The 27,642-nt window shown below is 36.6% G+C and overlaps 3 protein-coding genes across 3 annotated transcripts in view; 2 read left to right on the top strand and 1 right to left on the bottom strand.

Moving 5' to 3' along the window:
- The window catches only part of LOC135685355 (tudor domain-containing protein 1), a 29,712-nt gene extending 15,821 nt beyond the window's left edge, over positions 1–13,891 (top strand). Inside the window, exons 27-36 of the mRNA XM_065201271.2 lie at positions 842–1,059; positions 1,742–1,920; positions 2,420–2,539; positions 3,603–3,689; positions 4,224–4,351; positions 5,215–5,498; positions 7,892–8,048; positions 8,600–8,789; positions 10,432–10,613; positions 12,724–13,891. Coding sequence (XP_065057343.2) covers positions 842–1,059; positions 1,742–1,920; positions 2,420–2,539; positions 3,603–3,689; positions 4,224–4,351; positions 5,215–5,498; positions 7,892–8,048; positions 8,600–8,789; positions 10,432–10,587 — 1,519 coding nt within the window. The 3' untranslated portion in view covers positions 10,588–10,613; positions 12,724–13,891. The remainder of the gene's footprint in view (positions 1–841; positions 1,060–1,741; positions 1,921–2,419; positions 2,540–3,602; positions 3,690–4,223; positions 4,352–5,214; positions 5,499–7,891; positions 8,049–8,599; positions 8,790–10,431; positions 10,614–12,723) is intronic.
- Positions 13,892–14,231: 340 nt separating this feature from the next.
- Positions 14,232–17,591, bottom strand: LOC135685363 (uncharacterized). Its single transcript, XM_065201278.2, has 5 exons — positions 17,029–17,591; positions 15,839–15,932; positions 15,191–15,307; positions 14,738–14,857; positions 14,232–14,598 (listed from the first exon to the last, which is right to left on the bottom strand). Exons 1-5 carry the CDS (start codon positions 17,490–17,492, stop codon positions 14,500–14,502), a joined length of 894 nt encoding a protein of 297 aa, XP_065057350.1. The 5' UTR covers positions 17,493–17,591; the 3' UTR covers positions 14,232–14,499.
- Positions 17,592–18,756: 1,165 nt separating this feature from the next.
- LOC135685354 (uncharacterized) overlaps positions 18,757–27,642 on the top strand; it is a 33,602-nt gene continuing 24,716 nt past the window's right edge. The window contains exons 1-5 of the mRNA XM_065201270.2: positions 18,757–20,597; positions 23,284–23,493; positions 24,250–24,372; positions 25,285–25,551; positions 27,074–27,321. Coding sequence (XP_065057342.2) covers positions 19,259–20,597; positions 23,284–23,493; positions 24,250–24,372; positions 25,285–25,551; positions 27,074–27,321 — 2,187 coding nt within the window. The 5' untranslated portion in view covers positions 18,757–19,258. The remainder of the gene's footprint in view (positions 20,598–23,283; positions 23,494–24,249; positions 24,373–25,284; positions 25,552–27,073; positions 27,322–27,642) is intronic.

Raw genomic sequence — 27,642 nt, forward strand, 5'->3', positions numbered from 1 at the left:
ACCAAGACGACAAAACTGATGCTTCAACCACAAGAAAAGAGCATGCATCAGCCTGTATGTTAGATTCATGTACTATGAGAGGATGGCTTAGTGGTAGGGGGTCGCGGACTACCTGTCCAAGGATCTGGGGTTGGAGCCCCTGACACAACTACACTTTCTCTTTGAGCGAGGGAGTCACATGCTCTCTGCAATTCCAGGCGTAGGAATCACGACGTGTGATCACAACGAAAGGAAGAACCAGGACACTGCTCGATAAGCATATCTTTTCAGTGTCCTAAAACCTACCTTCGGATGCTAGGTAAAGACAAATTTACTTTGCCCATCAAGTGTTTAAACACTCTCATTGTCTTTCCAGCTCAATCCCCCCCCCTTACAAAATGTTAAATTCTGTCTAAAGAATAACGACAAATGAGGATGGGAATGGGATACGTATATCAGATTTTAGCAAAATGTTTATCTTCCTTTCCAACATTATTTAAAGGGGGGGGGGGGGGGGGGGTTCTGTTTACTTGAAAAAGGATATTAAAATACAGAATATGCGTTTTTTACAATCACAAGTCTTTTAGCGAGTGCGTTGTATCAATCATCGTCCTTCTATAAGAGGATCTAGTTTATAGACGTTCTGGGATAAATTATTTTAGAAAGATTTTGGGTATATACGTATATATTTGTCTATACCTTAGAATTTTTGATCGCCATTCTTGAAGCTTTGTACTGTCAAGAGTGTCAGATTGTCAGATGAAAACCTTAAATGTTTGAAATGTTTGCTTTTTGCAAAGCCATTTTTAAAGTTAAGATACATGGTGTCTCAAAGAAGCAACATTTTTATTTCATGTTCTAGCTCTGAACAGAAATCGTTCCTCGTTGGTTTTGGCACGAGTAATGAGCCGGGACAGGATGCAGAGGGCAGTGGCACCAGGTTACTGAGTCAGGCACAGAAATCTACACAAACATATCTTCCACCTGTACTGCCTACAGAAAAGATATTCACAGTCATGGGAACCTTTGTTAGCAAAAATGGATGCATATATGGACACAAAACTGATGAAAGGGAGAAAGGTAATATATTTTTCAGAATGAAACATTGAGAAATAAGACAGGCGATGAAATAGCAAAAAGTCATTTTCCAGACTTTTTTGCACGGTATAACTTCGTGAAGATTGTTTTGGCCTTCATGGGAAGTCCTTTTTGTGTATATGGTATGTATTGAGGCCAGGAGATGGGTAGCTCGCGATCAAAGCATATTGCTACCTATGGATGCCCAAACTTTATAGTAAAGAGCTACGAATATTGAACAGAAAGCTGTTGTCTTGCCCATAGTGAAGTTGTCAATGTATATTGAGGGTATCTATAAACTCTATATTCTTCCGTTTTTTAGTTTAAGCACATTGATACACTTACGTTATACATTCCATGCCATAATCTTTTTTGAAAGGGGTGTTTACTTTGAATGGCCACTATCGTAAGAAACTGATGATGAAGTTTTGCATTTAAAGTTATAATAATTGTGACTGAACTCGGAATCCTCCGATAACAAGGAAGTCTTGTTAACCCATTGCTACTTTGTTACTTACAAAGGTTCTCCTGTTTGCTCAGACCTTATTAAGATAAGCCATAAAATATTTCATGTCTTCATATACAAGAAAATGATTGGCCTTTCTTTTGAAAAAATTCCATGAGTTAACTTCCTGGAGCATCTCTACGTAAACCAGGTTTCAATGATGCTTCTTTTCGTTTTCAGAGACAATGATTTTGAGAGCCGTTAGCCACAAATGCAACGATGATGAAATCACAGAACTTCCCGGCATGCAAAGCACTGATGAACTCTGCATAAATCAAGCCTGCGTGGCTCAGTTTTCAGAAGACAGTCTTTGGTATCGGGCTGCCATTGTTGAAGTTGTTGACAATGCCCATGCAGAGGTATGGAAATCTACTTTAAAGTTTCATCGTTTTTCAAGAAGGATAACTTCTTGAATAACGGTAAAAATAACTTCAATGATAGTTGCTCTACCATAATATTGAAATTCACTTGTTATCCGCACGGTCTAAACAGGATTTTGGTATAGCCTTTGTATTGTTTTTGTACAGTAGCACTACTGTATTGTTTTTTGTTAAGGTCAATGGGTAGCCATGCCTATCATGCTCCCATTGGCATCGTCTTTATAATCCTGTTCTTCTAAAATGTACTTTTTTAGACTGTGTAAAAAAAATTCACACGAATGCATCAGTTATATATTTCCACAAAATTAGCGTTATCATTATGACGCAACGGTTTTAAAACAATTTTGCTTTGATCTCGATTGACAAGAACCAGATGTCGAGGCTATACCATTTGAATTATTTCTCTCAACCAAGCCTTGCAACCTTATTTAATCTATTCCTTCTAAGATGCTGATCTTACATGCATTTTGTTTTTCAGGTTGAATTTGTGGATTTTGGAAACAGGGAAATCGTTCAGGCATCAGATATTCGACTTACAGCGGTATCTCCTGAAATTCCGAGACAGGCTCTGAAGTTCAAACTTTATGGCATTGAACCGGTATGGAACATTTAGTAACTTTGGAAATTTTACTTACGAAGGCTCTGCACTTACTGATTTGATAAGCCTTTTTTATGGTATGGGGCTTTCTGCCTTAAGTTCTGATCCAATTCCCATTCCAGTTGTCCTTAAGTTTTCTTTATCTATTTCGGAAATAATGCATCTCCAAGACCCCGTTTACACTGTGCCGGATAAAATTTATCCGCATAAAACTTGTTCGGATTGATTTGCGTTTACACTGTGCCGCACAAATTTTGTCCTTTTTGCCCTCCTATTTACACTGTGCCGGATAATCGCAGTCACATGACCTAAATCATGCACAGAACGCCCAAAATCGAAGTCTTCACTTGGCAACAAAATTATAACAAAATTCCCGCCAACGTAAAAAGACTTCATTCTCTCTTCAGAATCATCTGCTTCTCTTTTAGATCAAATCCAAAGATATTGTCAATACAAATTAGGCCTAGTTTGTTTTAATAGTTTGTTCATGAAACAAAATGACACTGAACTAGCAACGAAAGTAGGGAAAGCTGACAAGGATACCAATTTTACATGGACTGGAAGGAATACTGCACTTTTAACACGAGTATATATCGACAACAAGGCAGCCAAGATGGCGAAAGGTCTTGATTGGGAGACAGTAAAAACTAAATTGGATGAAATAGCCAATCGCGCAAGATACGATGAGAATAAAATTTATCCGGATATAAGCGTTTACACCGTACCACATTGCTACCCGAACTTATTTAATCCACTTTCCTAGGTGAACTAATTTTGCTCGGATAGCCGCTCTCAAATTCGTGCGGATAGCATGGGTCTAGTGTAAACGCGACGCCTATCTGAACTAACTTTGATGCGGATAAAATTTATCCGGCACATTGTAAACGGCACTAAGTGCGTTTGGATTTCCATAAAGATTCACTCTCGATTCCATGCTTTGTACTAAACAAAAAGATAATTGTATTGCATTAGCCAATCATGTTCACAACACATGCCCTTTAAAAGAAAGAGAAATTGGTTTAAAGTGAAAGTTTAATCACGTGATATTGTTTACCCTTGACAGAGCAATGGCAATGGAGAATACGCCAACGAAGCTATCGACACCTTGAACAGCATCATGGTCAACCAAAACTTCATGGTTCATTTAGAAGTCAGTATGACGCTTTACTAACTGCCCTTGCTTATTGTATTACGTTTCTGAATTCGTCATTATAATTAGTGTAGCAGTCAATGTCATCGGGCGTTTATGTTTCTCTACAGGATAGTAAATCTAGAGATAGAATGCCCGATGTCGTGTAGACGAGCTGTACATCTTTTTGTACGTTGACCTGCGCAGGTGTGAGTTGCTACTACGAGTTACACGCGGATGGGTTCATAAGTCTGCAGATGTTAGCGACAGATTTTGACCCGAATAATGATTGGTTCACTTTCATCAACTGAAATCACTGTCGGTTTTGGTTTAATGTCTACATCTCAAGAATTAATCTGCGACTGACAGTGTAAACATTTAAAAATCGTAAAGAATTTCTGATTCGTTTTCAATGAGATGAAAAACTAAACATTTGTATAGCAGCATTTGCAAGAAATCGCGAGACTTTGATTTGTTTTCAGTGAGATGAAAGTGCAATTTTTAAAAAGGGGGGCTCGTCAGCTTTTATCTTTTACTGAATTAATTTCTTGACAGGGCCTACAGCAAGATCCTTCGCTGCTTGTTGCTTCAATAACAGTCTCATCTGGCCAAGACCTTGCCAAAGGTTTGGTATCAGCAGGCTTTGCACGAGAAACTGCAAATGATCAGGAAGAAGCCCAAGAGTAAGTTTCTGTTTAGATATCTAAGTGACCTTTTCTTTTATGTATTTTTGCCAATACAAAAGAACATTGTAATACTTGTAACCCCAGAATAAAAAAGCGTTGATTCTTAAAGGTAGCTGCTTCGCCTAGGTTAAGGTATTTAAGGCAGAAAATGTGTCAATGCAATTAGCATTCTTTAACGAGGGCGTAACTCAGTCTAAACCAATCAAAGTACAAGCAGTTTGCTCTAAGCCAATCAAATCACAGGCAAGCTGAGTTCTCGCCAGCAAAGCAGTTTTAATGGTAGAACATACAAATGCTATCTGTATGGTCTCATTACAGTTGGTCTGATGTACAGCCAAATTTTGATGCCTAGCAAATTTATTTTAGTACCCAAAAAATATTCTGTCTTACTTCAGAATCTGTTTTCTTGGAAGCAACATATAGCATTATTGCTTCAGTATTTTGTAGCCAGCCAGTTTATGTATAATTCTCTTTCAAACTGTCCATGATTTTTCAACTCCTTACCTCATTTTTTAGAAGAGCTTTTGTACCTGCGAAATACCTGCAAAATGCAACAGTACTCAAGTTCTTTCGTATAGCTGATAAGAATATTATACGGCATCTATTGGTATTAGCATTAGCGTGTAAAAATAAGGTTCTTGAAGAAATACTGCCTTATTATAGCAAGAGGGCTTTTGCTAGGGAATATCATGGTGTCTTCCAATCGTTATTTGCTGGTTTAAAAGTACTAATGGTCGCTTAATTCTCTAAATAGTGGCGACTTCGTATATAAGGTTCACAGTAAATATAAGGTTCTGGGTACCTACAGGCTTAGGTCTTAATATTACATATTTTTCCTAATGATAAATTGATGACTCTAGGATCGATTGTCTGGCTGCTCTTTCCCTTGACGACGATTTTGTCCAACCCACGCTGCCAGAGATTGGGGTACATTTTGATGTGACAGTGACGCAAGTAGAAGCACCAAATATTGTTTTCATTCAGAGGCTGCCTCCCTCTGAGGATGAAGAATCATATTCAAACGATGCTGATGATACAGAAGATATTGCGAAGGAGCAAATAGATCAGCTCCACAGGCAGTCTGTCCTTATGAATTCAGATGGTTTTTTTGATGACAACTCAGCGCTGGACTCCATAAGACCGGGTAAAATTTTTTTATTCTGTTTTGCTTAATGAGAATCAGACAGAAGCTTGTTTATCTATACCTTAATCCCTTCAAATTTTGCCTGCCTTTAATTTTCGCCCCCGAGGGGGGCGAGAATTAAAGGGAGTGAATTATGGAAATATTTGATGAAGCGAAATATAGGGGGGAGCGAAAATTAAATGGAACTTAAAAAATCTATTTTCTATAAAAGAGCATTAGTTTTTAGGCCCTTCAAGAAAACTTCAAGTTATCATCTTTGCGCGCGTCAAAATTTCATCCTGCGTTGATTGCTTTCATTGTTACAGTTCTCATTTAGTGACTTTCTGGAAAAATATCCATACTGAAGGTCATAAAAAAGATTTCTTAATTCTAAGAATTTTGACAAAGATGATAAACTTATGTCTTTTTAAGGGGCCTTACTGTAGTTCAAAATAAAATCCATTAATCTTCGATAACGATAATATTGTCCTCTCCAATGTCTGCTAGGGTGATTTTGTTCTTCCATTTTCAAAGTGTTCTCCTCCTCAGGGCCATATTCGTCCAAATCATCAGCGGCCAATCTCTCCTCGGCTTCAGTTTGGTCAGAAGATACTATCATCTTCTCTGGCTCAATATAGTAGTCTTGCAGATATTCTTGCATTCGATTGAAGACAGAACTTTGCGCCTTATCCTTATTAGCGATTAGTACAATCGGTATTTCGAGTCCACCTTTAGGAATTGGCGATCTTCTATACTTGTTGTCTCGTACACGACCTTCTAAAGCGCCTCCATAATTCAAGAAAAAATGGCAAAAGCGATTTTTCAGCAAAAAGCTTCCAAGCAAAAAAATTTTTTCAGAGGCCCGAGTATAGTCCATGCCGCATGAACGTTCATTGCTTGGAAACTGATTAGGTCAAAGCTTTGAAATTTAAAGGGTTTGGGGGCTAAAATTAAAGGGAGCGAACTTGTGCACAAAAGGGGGCGAAAATTAAAGGGGCGAAAATTAAAGGGAGCCAAAATTGAAGCTAGGCTAAATTTGAAGGGACTAAGGTATAAGACTTTCATACTTGATACATAAGATTATGTAAAACAGAATCAAATAATCTTTCTTGCATTTCAAAAAATCCTAGAAGTAGAGCTAAATGCAGGAAAAGAAAGACAATCAAATCTACTTTACAATTGTCCGGTCCAAGACATTCTACGCGAGACAGTGGAAGATGAAGAGAACTATCAATTTAGCAATGTTTTAAAAATCTTTGAACTGTTCGCAAATTCGTTATTAAGTATCTCTTCGTGGATGATTCTTTAATATATTTCCAAACTTATTTATTAATACTTACTAGTTTCTTTGTCAAAAGATTTAACCTTAAACCACTAAGTGGCAGCACCACCGCAAACTTTTTATAGCAAACCAAAATTCAAATAGCTCTAGCAAGTGAAATAAAAGTTTTAAGATGACTGTTAGGGTGGCAAAAAATGGAAAAATTATCAAGGTATAGTAATGAAAATGAAAAATTCAAAAATATTCTTTGTTTTTTGCAATATTTGCAAAATTTGCAATAGAAAGGATTATTTGCACAAACCAGTAAGATTTCATCAAAGCAAACTCGTAGATACTTACTTTCTGCTTGGGTGCCCGAAACTGTTAATTTTCGTTACTGCTGTTAAATTATTTGTCAAAAGTCTTGGTCGTACGTTCTTCGTACTGCAAAGGGCCTAATTTTTTATACCATTTCGTAACATGCTGCAACAGATTTAAATCGATAAAACATGTAAGTAGTCCCTAACACCATTTTTTTCAGCCAATTACAATGTTGTTTAGGGAACAAATAATACTGTAAATTGCTCAAAACGGCATTTCATCTCTGCTTTGTATAAAAATACAAAATGTTTTTGCAATAAACAGTCGAAAACAGTGACACGCAAGTGCCTGAAAAGTCGTCACTAAAAACTGGCTGTAAAATTGTCACTTTTTGCTGAATTCAAAGCCAACCATAATCTTCTGGGATCACAAACGCCTATGTCGGATCTTGCCAAGTTTATTTGAATTTATCATGTGGCGTTTAAAAGTAACCTGCTGCAAAAGTTTTTGATTGAATTTAACAAGTTTCAAAGCTTCGAGACTGTCCAATAAGAAATTTACTTTTTTGATATTTTAAAAATACATTTTTCTCAAAATTGAAATAAAACGTGTTGCCAATGGTTTGAAGTTTTGTTTGATTGAGTTTTAGTCATCGCTTTACAAAAGTGGTTTGAAGTTCGAAGAGCATGCTTTTCACAACGCCGACGCCATTTTTCATTCGTCAAAGTGGTGCAATACTTTTGCTCACCTAGTGTAAACCTTATTAATTTCTTATTGATTAGAATTAAAATTTTTCTATTTGCATGCATGATGACGAAATAATTGAATGTAGGAATGGCTTGTTGCGGCAAATATTCAAAGGATGATCAATGGTACAGAGTAAAGATCGAGTCAGTGAAAACAAAAGATGACAATCCGGGTGGGGAAATAATTGGTGCAGAGGTACTGTTCGTCGATTATGGGACAAGCGAAGTTGTTCCTGTTGCAAGGTACAACTATGGCCTTCAGTATTCGCTATTTGTTTTGGCCTCTTTTGGTGAAATGGTTATCAAAGCAAATTGTTTTTAACAAAAAGGTTCTAGAAAATCCTTAACAGCAAAAGCGTTCTTAAGCTGAAGTTATTCTGTACCATTTCCGTGATTGTATTGTATTAATTTTTGTTTGGTTGTTGTCAAAGAATTATTTCAAAAGCCAAAGAATAACTCATTCTGCAAAGACCCAGTCAAATTTATGCAGTCATGAGACAGTAGACAAGGGAGAATTATAAATGCTATAAAAAAGCTGGCTTTTTCCCTCACAACATTTTTCTCTCGAAATTCTAAAAGTTTTTGGATACCATGCTGTTTTGAATCAGTCATGTTTCGGACATGATTTGACTGGTTTGATAGCATAAAAGTTCTAGATGTAGAAAATGTCTGATTTCGTTTCCAGTTTCCTTAAGAATGGATCAAATGAAATGTTTCTTAGTAAAAAAATTAAAATTTATACTTGAAGCTCTTTCACTTAACAATAAGCTGCTAGTTTTTTCAACATTTTACAGACTAAAAAGGATACCTGATGATCTAATGGATTTGCCTTCCCAAGCCATTTGTTGTGAACTTGCTGGAATCTTCCCACCAGAAGACTTGGACAGGTTTGATGAATTTTTCAGAGGGACGCAGTGGCCCATCAGCACTCTGAAAGCAGTGTATGAGATTGTGGCTGACAAGAGATTAATTGCTTGCATTCTGGTAAGATACAGTGAATATGTCTATACACCAGTTGGTTATATAGTGTTTTTTTATATATTCAATAAAACCTTACACTCACAAGATACATATATAAATTACTTTAGCTACTCTACTACACTACAAAGATAATACCCCGGGGAGCAAGCAATATTGACTACCTCGGGGCCATGCCACAAAGAATGACTGAAATAAAATTAATTACCTATTGACTTAAACACGTTTTACAGAACTAAACACATTTAAATTTAGTTTACGTCCTAATATTGGGACTTAGTGACTAAAAATTTTGAAATAGGCTTAATTAGACCGACCGGTTTTGAGGATCCAGTTTATTTCATTCAGCTATACAGTTGGGTTGGATATATAGTGTTTGATGCCGTACAGACAATCTGTACACACGTGTGTGTAGAACAGGATGGAATCAAAGTTTTCATGCTAGAACTGTTTCATGTCAGTTGTTCTTAACATAACACCATCCGCTTCTACACTAAAGCATACTTGTAGCATTCATATGTCTAGTTGCTCTGTATTTAAATCCCCACTAAAAGGAAATGTCCCGTATTGAGTGCAGTGAATCTTTATTTCATGGAGCACTTCCCCATGCTCATATCTTTATATTTCTTTAACCTTATTATTTTCAATGTTATATACCGTGAACTCTCTTTTAAGCCCCCCCCCCCCCCCGGAGGGCTTAATGTTGTCCAGGGCTTATAACCATTTTCAGTGGTAGACTAATTTTTGCTATTTGTGAAATAAAAAAAATGAAATCAGGCCTTTACATCAATAGTATTAGAAAAGGTCGACTTCATCCCTCTGAGAACCAACGGCCTGTAATTTTGGTCCGTGCATAATGCACATTAAATACTTGTCTTTGGAGACTTCTGTCGAGATTGGGAGACACATGCTTTGAATTTTGATTTGATGAGAAGTATTGAAAGACCAGTGAATTAATGAAAATCTCCGTTTTTGTCAAGTTTACTTATTTTGGCATCTGTGAAATTTAGGGGGAAGGGGCTAAATTGAGAGGGGGGCTTATAAAGTTTTTTCTTTTGAAAAGGGGGATCTAATAATAGAGGGGTGGTAGGAGGACTTAAATGATAATTTACGGTAAGTTGTCATTGTAAAAACTAGGATTTTTACCATCTAGGGGTGCTTTGTCAGCAAACAAAGGATGGTCCCCCAACTGCGTCGCAAATGGGGTTGGAGCACCCCCCTCCTTGAGCAAAATAGCTAGTGTATCCAATGTTAATTTTGTTAGAGTATTTTGATCTCGTTTTTCCAGTTTATTGCCCCTGTGGTAATCTCGAAATCTATCGTAAATCCTCTTAATAGCAACCACAATCCCCTTTGAACTGGCACTCCAAAACAAGGTGTGGTCAAATCTGGAAGAAGAACAAGGACATTGCTCAACAAATAGAGCGTATCAGTGTCCTAAAAACCACCTTTGGAACAAATGGAAATAACAAATACAAATGGAACATGTTTTAGCGAAATGAAGATCTTTGCACAATAGGACACGTAAACATCATCCTCCCAAAGTTTTGAATTAAAAACCATGTCTACATCTTGCACATAGATGCATCTTGTTCATAGATGCATTTTGCTTCTTATAATTACTTCAGCTTTCGTTTTTGTTTTCTAGGATAATGGGCCACCAATCAAGATTATCCTCTTTGATCGTATTGGTAGTGATGAAAATGAAACTGGGGAAGTATTTGACATGCCTGTCGGCACAATTCTCAGCACAAGAAACTTAGCTACTTATGATCTGGAAAGGTGCTTTGCTTCTCAAGAGTGAAGATGGTACATCTTAACTGTGTAAATGTAAGTTCAATCTGGTATATTTTGATTATTTTTCATCGTTTTCTTCTTTTTTTTTCTTTTTCATTGTCTTCTTCTCCTTCATTATCCTCATTGCCTTCTTTCTCTTCTTTGTCTTCTTCTTGGTTTCCTTCTTTTTAGCTGTATTCTTCTTTGTATTCTTCATTTCCTTTTTTTTTGCCTTTTTTTCTCCTCTTTTGTCCTTTTCTTCTTCCTTATCATCATGCTCTTTACTGTAAAAGAATATATCGGATTGTAAGTTTTTTAGTTTTTATGAAGCAGAGGTTTATTTTCCTTTCTTATTTACTCCTTTTCGTTATCGTCATCATGCTTTTGTCTACAAGATTTCTCCCAGTGTGTAATGGGGTCAATCACACACACAGCCTTCTGGTAAATACCAATTCCATTTAAGCCTGTCTTCCATATTACTTTTGTGTGTCGGTGTTTCCATTGGTGCATTGCTGACAGGTCACTGATGAAAGAAATTTTAATGTCGGTGGATCCCTGCAAAAAGTTGAATCTAGTTCAACTTTTTTCTGTTATGTCAACTTGTTACTCGAGGCTTGTCTGTTCAAAAGATGGCGCGGCAACAGAATAACATTAGTGATGAAACTGGTGACTGAGAAAAACTATCCGGTTTGGGGTCGTAAGGATCGTAAGAAACGTAATTTTTAGATTTTATGACGCTCACGATCAAGTGAAAACACTAAGAATCATAATCGAAAAATGATTATCACTTGATATTATCTCTTAAAATGAGTGACATAAGGATCGTAAAAATAAAAAAAATTTTCATCCTTACAATCCTTACGACTGTCTGTTCCTTTGTTTTGCGAAATTATGTAACTAAATTCCCTGATTTCCGGTAGAACAGAGCAAGCATTGCTCCTTTTCTCGTTGCCCTTATATTGCGAAATGTTTGGATCTATATCGCGCGGCAAGATCATCCATCGCAGTCCAGCTGCTTGCTTGACAAGTCTTCAAAAGACTGCCAGTTTGCAAAAACACCTTGCGCAGATCTCCTTGCTCAGAATCCAAAACCCTTTCTTTCTTCGTATTTTATTTGCTCGCATTCCTGTGACGCCTTCATCTTTTGATTAGAATATACACTGCCAGAAACAAATGTAGATTCGTAGCAGCCATTTAGAGTCCTTGCAGAGAATGGGGGTGTAAATAAGCGGCCAAATTCAAATAGCATAAAATTTCACGATTCTTGCGATACTTATGACCTAATGCGTTTTCATTTGGATTTTAAGAAACGTAAGTGACACAGACTTAAAAATTATGTTTCTTATGGTCCATATGATTCTTACGACTCTAGTGAAAACCAGGCGTTAGGGAATACAAAGATGAGAAAGTTTTCCCGGTGGTGCAGGCTCATTTAATCAATCAATATGTAGAATTTGCCAGTACAAAGGATAGATTACCTGGTGTTGGTGGTAATCTATAGTTTCGTTTTGAGCAATGTTTCTCCTCTAACATTAAGTTAAAAGAAGTGTTCATTGTGTTTAGCAAGGGAACATGTTGACTGCAGTTGCAATTTTGATATACTAGGAGGCCATCGCCAATGATTCTAGTTCCTAGGTCATCGCCAATGCATAAAAGCTATACGGAAACCAGGCAGGTGGAGAAAATCATAGCCAACTCAACTCACTAGTATGCCGCAGACGATTAACTTAATAACTGGCACTGTGTCATCACTGTGTTTGAATAGATCTGCATAGCTATCTGAATCTGCCTCTCTTTTCCTTGGATCTCAACATGCTAGATTTTATAGGCCTGAACTTATTTTTTCTGTGTTGAAAAGATTCAATTCTTCAATAAGATCCCTTACCTTCACCATTGCTCTGATCTGCACATCCAAGAACCTCTGATCAAGACATTTCCAATTTTATTTTTAGCATCACCAGTCTTGCCCTTTTTGGCAAACAAACCACTTTCTTCCTTATGACCCAAATTCCAGTTTATAAATCTTTTTGAAACAAAGGAACAATTATCTGGTTGCCAGAGCAGTCAACTGCATTCATCACATTTTCTAAGTGATTACCTGACCCCTTTGATACTGTGTACGGTAAGAAACTGCCTTGTTTTGAGTTATTTCATCTTTCACCAGATTCAAAGAAAAATAATGGCTCTTATGGTTTCCTTGGTAACTGCTAAGACAATTAATCGAAGAGATTGCAGGAAGTATTTTCAAAATTGTCTTATTCATTTTCGAAGCCTACAAAGAGGTACCAGTTTGCTTTCTTTCTGTGAGACTTTTGCAGAATTTACAAATGTTATAAAAAGTTCAGCTCACATAGAATTATATTACAGCTATCATATCTTATAGCTTCTTTACTTTCTGTTGAACCAATGTAAAGGGTGCTGTGTATATTGCTGCTGTCCTGCATCATATATACAAGTTCATTTATTAGCTATTTAAATTTTATGAAAGGTTAGCAGTATGAAAGATGTATTTACAAATACTTCAACAATGTACATTTAAATGATAGAAAAATTACAACAGCCATTCAATCAGTAAATTGTTCATACATATAAAGGTTCTCATGGGAGGCAGAAACCCCTAATGTTCAATTGATACCCCTCCCATTGGCAGGCCAGGTTTCTGAAGTTTCATGAAAACTGGCCACATTCTAAGAAATATTCAAAATAAAAAAAGACCCATTTTTGACCAAGAAAGAAGTTCTTTGTTATGAGGAAATTTGAAAAGTTTAAAAAGCATTTTGGTATTTATTTAATATATAAGAAATTGTAAGCTACTTCTGGGTAGGACAGTTTCAAAGAGCATGCTGTAGCTTGTTGCAAATATGGTGGCTTCCCTGAACATAAAAATGCATAACACAAGCTTTATTCGATTACCATCAACACCAAACTTGAGGTCATGGGGTTTTCTAGGCCATGGAGTTTTCTAGGTTATGGGGCTTTCTAGAAGCAAGGAGGAGGTTAAGCGAACGACACTCAGGGAAATAAAGGAAAGCTATGTTTTTTGACAACTTCCAGTTGTAACATTGAAAAAGAAAAGCATCTAAATAAACAGCCATAATTGTTTTAACCAGCCTTTTATGTTAATGCATAATAAACCATGTCCCAGTTTTTCCAGCTATTAAATATGGCCATTATGGAAAGCTAGACTGTCCCAACAGTAATTGTTAGAGCAATTGTATTAGTAAATTAGTTATATTTAATAGTTTTTAACTTGAATTTTTCTTTCTGTCTTGTTTGTTTTGTTGTGTTTAATTTTCATCACAAATTGTAAAAAAATGAGTTAACTACTTGCATATGGAAGTTTATTATATCTGGTGCTTCTGAAAATTGGCAAAAAAGTGGTTGAAAACTCAGCAGTAATTAGCTTGATAACAAAAATAGCTCCTTTAAGCAAATATCCAAATGTTATTTAGCTATAAAAAATTCTTAAGATATATAAGTTTATTTGCTGAAAAGGAAAACCCAATCACATGCAAGTTTTATAACTATATTCTGCCAAAGGTAACCCATCATATTTTTCTCCAAACAACATTCCTTTAATTGGTATTTTTGTTTCATTGGATTTTTGCTTTGTTAAAATGACCTTTCCATGGTGCTTTACTTGAGAAATTAAAGTCAAGAAAAAGACAGGAATTTAAAAAGAATTTTTTTTCTTCAGCTCTGACTCTGACTTCAAAATTTTTAAATACCATTGATTTTCAGTACCATTTAGGTCAGACTTTGCAAATTATATATTTCTTACTTATTAAAAATAATTAAAGCGTTTCTGCATATGTGGTGTTAAAAATTTCTGCATAAAAATTGTAGTAATGTGTACGTTAAGCATTATAGTCTGCTAGAGAATTTTAAAAGCACTTTTTATGGCATCTGTTGTTGCGCAGCTTGTGAAGCAATATTCCCTCTATCCAGGGAAAGTTTTCTTTCTGTCATGTGGAATGTCAAAATCAACATGTGGACCAGCTGAAACAATTCCATGTGGATTTATATGCAGCATACCTTTCTGAAAAACAAAATTAAAAATCACATTTGATGTTGTTTATAATTTACTCAGATTTAAATTTTGCAAAAATTCAAAGCTCTTAAACTCAACATGTATTTCTAAATGTAAGACACAATATAGCATTGAAAAAAATACTTACCATATACGAAATTTTAGAATATTCCATATCTACTGTGGATTTGCCAATACCATCATGTTGGTAAATGTCTCGTGCATAGTCCCATAAATTTGGGTAGTCCATTATTCTTTTCTTGTTGCACTGTAAAAAATACATTTAATTTGTATTGAATTGAAACATGCAATTTAAGATTGATCAAGATGATAGTCATTGATGACCACACACTAGCAAGGAGGAAAGCACAAGAAAGAGGTTTTTATTTAGAGGAATGTAATATTTTGCAGCCGTTCTTTTGCAAACAGTATCAATATTCTTTTACAAAGCTGTTATTTGAACATTTACAGGCTAAAATTCCTCAATTAGAGTCCTCTGTATACCATTTGCATTTGTTCCCTACAAAAAATATACTTTAAACATAAAAATCGAAAAAGCTTTGAAATTAGTCACAACAAGTTAAAACTCACTAACACTAACCTTAAATAAGCCATGATAAATTGTATCAAATCTGACCAATGTTGCAAATAACCGCACATCTGCATCTGTTAGGGTGTTACCAGTAAGGTATCTGCTTTTAGCAAGTATTGCTTCTGCCTGTTAATAGAGGTAACAAAACTGAGGTAACTTTGCTTATTGCCACCTACCAGGTTTTGGTCAAAATACTCTGGCCTTTCTACTTGTGTAGTTCCAGATACATTCACAGCAATGTGTCCATTGGGAACACAGTTAGAAAAGAACAACTTAAGAAGAAAGCCTTAATCATATTAAATTAGTAATTGGAAGCATATAATAATAAAAACATGTAAGTTATACATAGATACTCGAACATTTGCTTGGCATCCTGGGTAAAGAGGGGGCTTAATAGAGAGGGGGCTTATTTCAAATTTTTGTTTGATCAGGGGGGCTTAATAGAGAGAGGGCTCAAAGAAAGGGGCTTGGTAAAGCTTTTACGCTAGTTTAAAACTTTTTACATTTGTGGCTCTATTGAGTAGATTTCTATGGGCTTCCCTAAAAGGCTTATTAAAAGATTCCTAGCCAGGTAAACTTGGTGACAAAATTTAGAAAGCACTAAAATGGGTTCCTAAGTTATATCTGCAATTAGCTATTTCTTCACATTGCACTTACCTTGTCAAGCCCTTCAAACAGTTTGTTTACACTCGCATCGTATGCTTCTTGTGTTGTTGCAAAACCAACACGGTACACACCACCATTAATTAAACTGGAAAAACAAAATATAAATAGTTTGACTGGCCCCCATAAAGAATCAAATTCTTCAGAAATATAGCTGTATATCAAAAATTTCATCTCCAGCCCCATAAAAATCCAATGCACCACTGATTACCAGTCTTCAGAATATGGCAGTTCTCACGTGTTTAGTCATTAAAGCCACAATATGCATGTGCAAGCCTCCTTTAACTAGAATGGCATGCAAAAAGATGTTTTTTTATAATGCTAAAGTAAATTTGGTGTGCAATCCCAAAGTTTGTCATGCAGCATTCCACTGACCTTATGTGTGCATCTAACAGTACCTGGCAGACTGGTCTGACTGGGAGTAAGGCACTTTTGTTCAGTTTTTTTAAAAAGCAGCCAGGTGGTGGATATAGTTGCGAAGGTAACATGGATACCTAGAAACACATTTTAATTCATTCTACCCCACATTTTTGAAAATGTCCTAAAGGCCTTGATCGTGTGAACAAAATTATTTGAAGACCATTGCCATCCAGGTCACATCCTTAGTGAAAAATCTTTCTTGAATCTAGAGTTTAAATCGCCTTTGCAGCCTAGCTACAGAGTGCAAGGAGGGCCTTTGATTTTTCCCAATGTGCTATTTTGTTTCGTTTGGAGTCTTGAGAGTGCAAATACCATTACTTCCCTATTCTTGGCTGCCTGTTGACGTCATCGATTTTTCATCTCAGTATCTACTGAGCTTTTTCAAAAAAGCACCTCAGATTTGAAATTGGCATGATGAAATTAGTGCAAATTGCATGTTGTTTTGATGGTCAGGTCGCAGGTTTCTGCGTTTTAAATATTTAGACTTTTCAAACGATTTGACTGGAATTCGCTGCAGCAAATTCAAGTGAAATATTCAGGTCAGGAAAAGCTTAATTTTGAAACCGCGTTATTCGCAGCCTGACTGTCTAAAATAAACATGAAACTTGAAACATAAAATTAACTGAAAATAGACTAATTTCATCATGAAAACTTAAAATCTATGACCCGTTTCTGGCTTATTTGCAGATAAAAAATTGACTCAATTCCAAGAATTTGCAGAGGGCAAAGGTGAAGACTTGCATAAAAAAGCAAAGTTATCTTACGGTGCAACCCATTCATTGACTTCATCGATTTTAGATTTAAGGCTATCTGGGTAGAGATCCAACTCTGCCTGCTCTTTCGTTTTGCAGAACATGTTGAATTCTTTGTTTAACATTCGCAAAATCTCTGCTGATTCATTGTTAACTATCGTTTTCTCCTTCTTGTCCCATAAAACGGGAACCGAAACTCGACCATCAAAGTTTGGAACAGCTAATTGGTAAATCTCCTTAAGAAAAGAGCAGTTGTTGACTGGATCCTTGTTCTTGAGAAAAGCCCATCCCCTCTCATCTTTTGCCGGATCCGTTGTTGAAGCTGATATGACATCTTCCAAACCTTTCAGCTTCCTTGCGATCATTGCCCGATGAGCGAAAGGGCAAGCCCATGAAAAATACAAATGGTACCTCCCAGCTTCGGCTTTGTGTCCACTAGACCCATCAGCTGTAACCCACTTCGTGAATGCTGACATTTTATCAAATAGATTCTGTACCAAATTATTGAAGATTTCCGACACTGATATGATTCCCGTGACGTACAGGGTGGCGAAGATGAAGAATCCGGTTTGGATAATCTGATCAATATCGTGTCATACACGTCAAGGAGTTTTTTTGACTGCATCAACGAATCACAGGTCACCTATGGTCAGGAAACGCGCACCTAAATATATGACATGTAGCAAAACATGGTACCTCTCTTGATTGTTCATGTCCGCCCAAAGGGTCACATGATGATATCGACGACTTACCATACTCGTAACTCGTTGTTGTTGCTGTACACTCCTCAAGACGTTGGCATTGGCACAGAATAAAATTACGTTATTCTTTTTCTGTTTACCTTTTTGTTCGCAGGTATCGGGGTTTACCTTCATTACAAACTTTGCGAGAGAAGACAACACATACAGCTCCTTTCAAACAATCTTATCTGAAGTCCCACGAGACTCGGTGCTAGGCCCTATTTTTTTATATTTCTATAAAAATGATATTTTTTAGTTATTAAATACAACTTTTTAGAGCTTTGTAAATGACTGCGGCTCAACTTAATGTTCTAAAAAGGATTCGATCTTAAATATGCTTGGCTTCAAAGAAAGAAAGCCCTTTTTAGACTTTTGTTTATTCAAATTTGAAATAATGTCTCTAAGTTTGGCATTTTTGTTCAGCAAAACCCCTGCATAAAATTGAAAGATGCAAGAACAAGCACTTAGATTTCTTTATAATGATCATGTCAGTTTGTATGATGGTGTTCTACTGAAATCGCAACGAAGTATGATACATGTTGCCCGACCTGGATCAATTTTTTTAAAAATCTTAAAACCTTATATTGTCTAAATCCATAGCGAAATCCCAATAATCTTACTTATCATTGGCCAAACCAGGTTACATTCGGCCAAACAGCCTTAAATTTTTAGGACCGCAGATTTGGAACTGCTTACCAGAGAAAAAGCTGAAATCGGCGGAAAAATTTTCTACTTTAAAAGGCCTGAACTCAATGGGATCATGCAACTGCAATGCCTGAACAACATAAGAAAAAAACTGTTAATTTCTTTGTTTTATTTTTATTGATTATGTATCCATCGATTTTCAGTAGTTTTCTTGTACAGCTTAAATTTTATATATTGAAGATAATTTTTTTTTAAAGAATCGATGTAAAATAATTATATTACAAATTAAAGTTCCAACGACAGACAAGGGGGGACTTGCGGCATTTCGACGCTGCGTCGGAGAGTGTGCTAGAAAAGAGACCGCAAAATTCAAACCCATTGAAGCATGGTTTAATTCGATTTTGGACAAAACAAAATGAGATTCAGAAAGGGATTACTCACACAGATACTGACACGAACAACTGGCAGGTCAATTCGTGGTGATTTCCAAACCGCTTCTAAATGATTTCAGGAAAATGTAAATCGATGATATTTATTGCAAAGAATGTTTTTGTCGCAGAGAAAGTTAGGCCATCGTTCCGTGTTATTCCTAATTAGACCCACTGGCCTTCGGTAGCTGATATAGGAAGATGACGGCTCCTGTCAAAAGTCTGCCGGAATTACATAAGATGACCGGAGTAAAGTCATGATTTAGCAGATTAAAAAGTTGATCGACAGACTAGGTACAGTTTGAAACTGATAAAACCAAAATATGACGCCCGAATCCAAGGAAAACGAACATATGTTAGATAGCATTTTATAACCCTTAGTGAACTGGAGACTGGTAAACAAAAGTTGAACCTTGTCATTTGCTGAAAATGAAGTGGATTATTATTTTTGTTATTCTGAAGTTCGATCAACTTGTTTCTTTGTATCAAGGAGTCAGGCTGGGGGATTTTCCTGCTCCAGATTTCAGGACAACAATTAGAGAGTTTCCAGCGCAAAGCAAGAAACTGTCCTTCAGACGGATAAGCCTTCCTGCATATTTCAAATCTACGCCAGATTTAGTCAGAGTATTTGCATCAACACAGGATGGTGACAGTGCAGGTTTTCGTTTTGAAGGAGCTGGTGCTTGTCAGAACCCTGGAAAAGCTGGGAACTATGGGGGTTTAATATTTGCTTATAACGGAAAGTATGTGTATATTTGGGCACCAACAAAATATTCTGGAAACAGAAACGGAAAACTGATCTATGTAGAAGATGGATGGGGTGGTGAAAAATACACACAGAGTTCTCGAATTGCTGATGTCACAGTAGAGGTGTGGAAGAATTTACCAACTCCAAATTTCCAAACTGAAATACAAGTTGATGGCTCAAAGCTGTTTTATGAAGTTCCACATAAATTAAAGCAAATTCCAGACTTCATAAGTGTACGAGTGTTTGCAAGAAAGTTGAATAGTTTTGATAAACGCTATCTTTTTCATTTTCCTGCTGTGGGAGCATCACAAACCCCGAAAGGTAGCACTGAATACGGAGGAGTTATTTATTCATATAATGAAACATTTGTGAGGTTGTGGCTTCCAAACAATGGTGAAAACCTCAAAACTGGGTGTATAAAAATAACAGGGGGATGGGGGAATGGAAGACATGCAGATGACGTAAATGCAGATGTTTGTCAAGTAGAAATTAGAGCTTGGATAAATTCGTTTCCTTTGCCAGCATTCCAGACAGGATGGAGAAATATACTTGCCAATGCTCATCAAAAATCATTTCGTGAAATACATCACAACCTAGGTGTAGATACACTGCTGGTGCAAGTTCATGTTAAGAAACCAGGTATTGAGACTAATGGGTTCATATATGAAGCCCTTGGGTCTGTACAGTCTACCCAGTCTGATGGTGACCTATATGGTGGTATATTGTTTGCGTATGATAAGTCTAGAGTAAGAATCTGGGTTGCAAGCAGTGAAACTGACAGAAATGGAAGAGCTATTTTTGTCTCAGATGCATGGGGAAATGGAACACACACAGAAAAACTTGAGAAAGTGTTGTTTCGTATCAAAATTTTTGCTCATTTGTGTAAAAAGAACACTCAGATTGCAGATGGGCAAGGAATTTGTCGAGATGCGGAAAATACAGGTCTGGTTTGGCAGACATCTTCTTGGAATAACTGCTCCAGCAAATGCGGTATTGGGTCTAAGCTGAAGAAACTAACAGGTAAGATTTATTGCTTAGAATCTTTGCTTTTCAAAAACATGTGTTTAGTTCATACTCTGCTTAAATATCTCTGTATAGTGTTGACAACAATACTTGCTGTTCATTTGTCAGATATTGATAGGTTATTTTTTATTTTATGATAGAACCTATTTTATTTTTCTTTTTCAATATTCAGCATTTTAGTCTAGTCTTGATAATAGTATTTGCAAACAACACTTGAGTTTCAGTGAGTATCAGAAACATTGTAAGACAGCAAATATCAGTTTTATGGCAACAGCAGTTTTCTTTTTGGATGCCGTGCTGAAGGCTAGAAACTCATAGTGCTGCACAGCTGATTAGACGAAAATTCTGTTGGATAGCCTGTTGGATGAAAATTCTTTTAATGCAAAATTTCTTCCCACATTTCCATGTCACCCTAAAATGCTGACATTTCAAGTATTGTCATCACCCCACCTTATATTTTTTGGGGGGGGGGAGGAAGGGGTGATGCAGCTTGTTTTTGGCAAGGTTGATTTATCTCACCAGGTTTAGAGAGTGAAGATTCTCTCCTTGTTGCAACAGTGATTTTTGTGATTAATGCATGTTTATTGACTTGGCATGATGCTGCTGGTTATATTTCTTCACAGCCTTTATCTCAGAATTTTGGACTTTTAAGTCTATCTGCCTTTTCCATAACAACATTTGACTCTATGTAAATATCTGTATTTAGTTTATATAGGTATGATGTAACCATGTTTTCTCAGGTAGACCAGGGTCTTTGTTAGTTCTACAAAGGTACTTGATGATTGCCTATCTGGCATTGCCATGGTTATAAGAGAAGATGACAAAATAAAGGATAGTCACCTTCTTAAGATAATTCAAAGTTCAGAGAATTAAGCCTCAGCTATAATATTCCAAAGCAAAAAACAAATCTTGTTATTTCATTCCTTCATTTCATCATCATCCTTTGTGATTTGTTATGATATCGCTATATAGTTTGATCCTTGGTATCAAGAGAACTCACAAAGTCTCACAGTTCAGCAATGTGTGTCTAAGTTTTGTGGTCAAATGACAGTCTAATGTAATTTTGTGGAATGACAGAACAACATTAAAGATACATGAAAGGGGCATTGAATTTATTGTGGCATCCTCCATCTCTTGCTATATCTCTTGGCCTGGCTGAGTCGCAGCCATTTTAATAAGTGTTTCAGTATTTGTCAACTTTGTTTACCAAAGACTTAATGCAAGAAAGAATCTGTTCTTTTATAGGTGTTTTAAAGACCACTTTCCAATTGCAATGGAACTTTTTTCTTAAGTACACAATAAAAAATCCAGTTAAGATAGTAATTAGTTTGGACAAAGACATCAATACATCCAATTTATTGCCTTTTGAAAGCATAATGCTCTTTGTACTTTCAAAAGTAGTACAGTTTTGTCTTTTTTTCTTTACCTCTGACCTTATGAAATTGTTACCAGAAGCTGTTCAACATCTACAAAGCAAAACAATATGGTCAGACAATATTTTGTATAAAACATCGTTTCTGTCCAATTCTATCCATCCTTACCTGATAGAATTTGAGATAGGTCTTCATTTACTGTAGTTGTTTGGACATCCCCTTTTAAGTTTTAAATTTTTGAGCTGGTTAACTCATTAACAAAACAAGTTCAGTGTAGAGCCTCGCTTGGTTCTAATCTCTCTAAAGAGCTCAGCTCTAAGTACGCACAACTACCCGTCCAAGTTCGTACGAGAGAGGCTAAATCTGATACGGACCTACTTTGTGAATTGCTGTCATAGGGATCCCCTGAATCGCTGTTATCGCCGAGCAGTGTCTATGAATTTTGCATGTCTGATAAGCTACAACTGAAAGGTCTGGTGTGTTTTCTATGCATTGGTCCAGAACTGTAAATGCTGATCGTGAATATTTTGGTTCCGTAAATGTTGTCAATGCCCGTTTATAACAATGAATAAATTTCCTATTGATCGGAGTAGTCATAAACTGTGAAAAGTTAACACTGAAGGTAGCTACTTGAGTAGAAGTTAATAAATTTTAGATTAGAACAACATAATTGCGCATATCGGACCTAACTAATGATAAGCATGAATTAGCATAAATAATGTTCAATCCTGCAAATTAATTCGTTGCATGATTGATCGTCGGAAAGTGGTTATGAGTGTAAATGCCAGTAAGCTCGCCTCCTATAAAACAGTTTATGGTATTGATATCAGTTACGAAAAATCTCATTCATTTAATTTGCAATAACTGCATTTACTCCATCTGACAATGACTGCACGAGAGTTTAGTTTTTTTCTATGATGCGTTATGTCAGCTCAACCTTCCCTGCTAACGAGCCCTTTGCTGTAAAAATTGAGTCATATAGGCAATATGTATTCTGAAGTTATAAGAATTGGCTTTAAAAAAGCGACATGTGTAGACAGAAGGAGTTCGTTTTCTCTCTTGGATTCCAGTGGTGATTGTTCTATAAGAACACGGCACTGGGTCAACTATACCGGTCATGTGCCCTCGTTTTTCCGATTGGCCTATTTCGATCCACAAGTAGATAGATGTTTTCTTTGATCTTTAAGGCCTTTATTCTGACGTTTTATACTTTAAAAGAATGTCAGACGAAAAGCTCAAGTCACTTTCAAATTTTGTACTGCCAAATAATCTTCTAAATAAAGTGTAATATCTTTTATATTGATTTTTAGGGTGTCATGCCCTCAAAATGAGGACTGTTGTGTCGTGTGATTTCGAAGACAGCATGTGTGGGTTTACAAGTTCTAATAAATGGCAGAGAAGCAGGGGGTCTGCTGAAACAAAAATTAACGTGTCTGGGTTTATGCAGCCTCCATATGGATATAGAAAGGGAACCTACTTCGTCTACCCGGTTATGAGTGGTCTACATCCCGGGTCTCGCGGTAAGTAATGTCGGTTTCACAGTAAATTTCTAATTGGTTTATGTTCGGGATGATTCCTGCGTTTTGAAAGTGAAGCAATAATTACATACAGCCAGCAGCTCACGTTTAATATATTTTAATTATTCAATCGCTTTCGATCTTGTGGAAACCAGTCCGTCCACTTTCAATAGCAGGCTAGACGGAGGCACCGGACGAGCTCGAATCCACAGTTACATATTGTTTACATCAGCTTTTTAAAATACTTATTGTTTACAAGTCTTTTCGCTGTCGATGTGTCGCGGCCCTTTTTTCTATTATTGGTCGGGTCAACTTCGAGGAAAGAAAAGTTTAGATGATAGAATACAAAAGCAAGGATAGAGAAGTTTTGGTTTTCTCCGAGCCACCGTCCTTAAACGGCTGCTTTCATCTTTATCTTGGATATTATGGCCTATTAAGCTATTTATAGATACTGACGCGTCAGTTGTTCCTAGCCGTCACTTTTGTCCATCAAATGAAGTGTCATATCAGTACTGCAAAGTTGGCAATGCTAAATTTGAAAGTTTGAAACACCAGCTAAGTGACACCCGAGGTTTTCCTCTACTTACCTCCATGTTTAGATTCTTCAGACAAGAATTACCAAACTCTACCTGCCTTTTCCAGACATCAATCTGTCGCACTGTTTACTATGAAACATCAGGTTCTCTTTTCGTTTATGAAATAACAGCAAGACAAAATAATTTCAAATACTTATTGCAATGACTTGATTTTTTTCCTTAGCTCAACTAAGAAGTCCTCCGATCGCAAATGGCAAAAAGTGTAACTTAAAGTTTTACTGGAACACTGGTGTTTACTACAATTATTTTGAGGTATTGGTCCGAGTTGGAGGCATCTGGAAAATAGGTAAGCAGACACATGTCTCTAGATGTTGGGGGACGAACAAACATTTGCTCGAAAGTCTGTTGGCTTGAAAATTTTTGCATCATATGCAATTACAATCGATAACGTTATTTTCAAAACGCATTAAAACGTCTATGGTAGGAGCATTCTTGCGTGTTATGGGAATAAGCCAGCCTCGAATCAAAAGACGATTAAAATCTAGAGAAGAGGTTGTCAAGAGGAGAGTGAGAATGAAAGTCTGGTTTATATGATGCAACTTCGATGCATAATATTTGTGATCAAATGCTGTGAAGCGCCATGAGATGTAACTTGCCAACAAGCCCTGATGCGTATATCCTTACGCTTGAAATCTAGACTTATCTTCCCAAAAAGTTTTTCCTTAAATTCGTGGAGTGAAGGGTTAACCCTAAAAAGCGTTACCTGCGCCAGCCTAAGAAGATTTTGGGGGAACCGGGTCATGTAAATATGATTTTAGATGAACCCGGTCCTACAATTATAAAGATGCTTTGACCTTTTAAGAAACACTTGCTGCCCGGCCCGGCGGATTTGTCTTTAGGTTTTTAAATTATACAGTTTTAGCTTAAAATAGTGGGGAAGCGTTATGTTGATTTTTGGTTGACGTTCAGAAGACATGTTCCAACAGTTTCAATCATGAAGATGTTATTGTCATTTCTTTCCATTTTAAGTAATTACCTTAAGTGCAAGCATAGACTATGGTGCAAGGGATAGAGACATCTTGTAATAAATGCTGTAGCTTCTGTCGTCATCCAGTCACCAGCCTTTGCTCTTTTTTCTTTTTTTATATTCTTATAAAATTTACAATGACAATCAATTACAATACAAAAGCCTAGAAATGCATATTGTGTAGGGAGCATGGAAATGCATAACAACCCTAAAAACTTTGCTCTTTTCCAGCCTGGAAAATGTCTGACAAGCAGCCTGGGAACCCATACATCTGGTACGCGGGCTATTTGAATCTGGAACGCGTTACAGTAGAACAGTTCAGCTTCAGTGTGAAGGTTGGGGATCACTGTCGTAGACACTGCGGTTATGTGGCATTTGATGACGTCACCTTAAGCTGTGAAGCAGAGAATAGACACATGGTTTCGTTGCAAACGTGCGAGTTGCGGGCCCTTGCGTTGCCTGGTTGCCCTGTTAATATCCTAGAGCCAATCGATAAAGGTACGCCTTTGAGTATTGTTTTTTGATTGGATCCGACTTCTTTTATGTTATACATTTTGAAGTTTCTTTTGATAACACTATGTATTCAATGTTATGACGATATAGTTAGTGATGATAAAAACAAGTCTCGATCAGATGGGACCAGAATCATGTTTAGACGTTTATATTTAAAAACAACCCTTATAAGAAACATCAGGCTGAGATTTGCCCAAGAAATAAGAACAGCATAAGAAACAAGGCAGGCTTGAATTCAATAAAACTCAAGAGATAAAATGACAGCAAAATTTTAAAAATGAAGAAAGCGATAAGCAAACGAACATCAATTACTTTTTCAAGAACATGTTATGTCCGGATACTACTATGCACAGGAAATTCCATTACAAAGTAAGAAACAAAATAAATAGCACATATGGCTGAAATTATGCGACAAAATAAGAAAAACCAATATACCACTAGAGCCAGGTGTTCTCATAAAAAGTGTGTACTTGTGACGACTAGAATATTACGAAATTAGTCGGTGGTCTTTTCGAATAGCAGAAAATTCCTGCTACAGTGAGAAAGGCCACTGGATGTTGTATGGCATTATGTATTAATCTATTTGGGATAAAATACCAGCTTTAAGAGGAAAAGCGAGCAACACTATAAAGTTTCAAAGCAAGTAGCACATGCATAGCCGAAGCACGATCCCTAGGAAGACCATACTTTTTCTTTTTTAACTTAGTAGCTGATAGGGTTTCTGTGTATAAATATGATAAAATGAATAGCCAGGGCAAAGCTCAGTAATAATGATTGCTGTTGAAGAAGCCAAAGAGGAGCCATGCTGCATGCTAATTTGCTTGACTCATCTTTCAAAGTTCAAATCAACTACAGAGAGCTGTCAGTGAAGCTTGTCTTATCAGCCCTGTATCAATACTTTTCTTCTTTTGTCTTTTTTATCGTGCTGTAATTTTGTGGCCGATTGATCCTGTTTCCATCAAAAATTTCGATAAGTTATGACCTTTTTTCTCTTGTTTGTACTTTTTTATCCTGTAGAAGAGTCCTCGTTATTAAATCTTCGACATTGTGGTTTCCCAATGTCCGCGTTTAGCTGTCCTTTGATTTAAGAACCAGAGATACAAAAAACCATTCTTTTGCGGCGAAATTAAAATACTGACGAGATTACCATGCCATAGTAATCCGAATTTCGCCAAACCACTTTGCTGATTCTTGAGCTCAACATTTCGAGAACTGTATTTCGAAGCGAAATTGATTGACCATGCGCAGTGGTGTAACTGACTGAAGCTACCCTATTTCAAAAACTACAGGCCTCTAGCCTTAAAGCTGGTATTCCGAATATGATTAACAAGTTCAAGGTGCTCCAAGCCTTTATAATGTATCTGGGAAAATTAATGGAACATTTGTTAATCAGCACTTGATGCTTTATATGTACTGTTTTCCTAATGCGAATAGTTTGCATGTGAAAATTGTGATTTTGTGTTGCAATGTGTTGTACCTTTAGTTACCATGGTCCGAAATTTTTCAGGCCCTGCCTACAGTGTTGTGATCATAAATCGCCAGAAGTACATCAGAGCTAATGGCACAGTGTCTCAAACTGTCGCAAGCTACCAGTTCCGAGTTGAAAAGGATGACTTCTATACCATCTGGATTGATTTTCTCGGGACAAACAGCACTGATAATAGTATTTCTTACGTGGTGGACCATGGAAGGATTATATCCAGGCATCTTTCTATCAGGAAAGATATTCCGGTTTGGAGCTGTCTAAATCCACAGGTATAGCTCTCCTAACAGTCTTTAACAGCCCTTGAATATGATAAGTTAGGCATTGATAACTTGCTTAACAATGACCTCAAGAAAAGATTGGTGTTTCATACAAATGTCCCTGGGACAACTCTAACGTTTTAGTAACATTTTCTGTGAAAGGCTCGTTAAGTAAGATGTGTTCTTAGGAGACAGCCTCTTTGTAAGAGCCGTGTCATCCTGTTAGTAGATGTGAGGCATTTTAATCTTTTTTGATCTAGCAAGTTTATGTATGATTATGATGTGTTTGAAATATATTTCAGGCTGTAAATGTGTAATGCAATTCTCATTCTG

This window comes from Rhopilema esculentum, chromosome 15 (assembly GCF_057945365.1).
Source record: "Rhopilema esculentum isolate cy_ngs chromosome 15, ASM5794536v1, whole genome shotgun sequence".
In the NCBI taxonomy this organism is placed as follows: Eukaryota; Metazoa; Cnidaria; class Scyphozoa; order Rhizostomeae; family Rhizostomatidae; genus Rhopilema; species Rhopilema esculentum.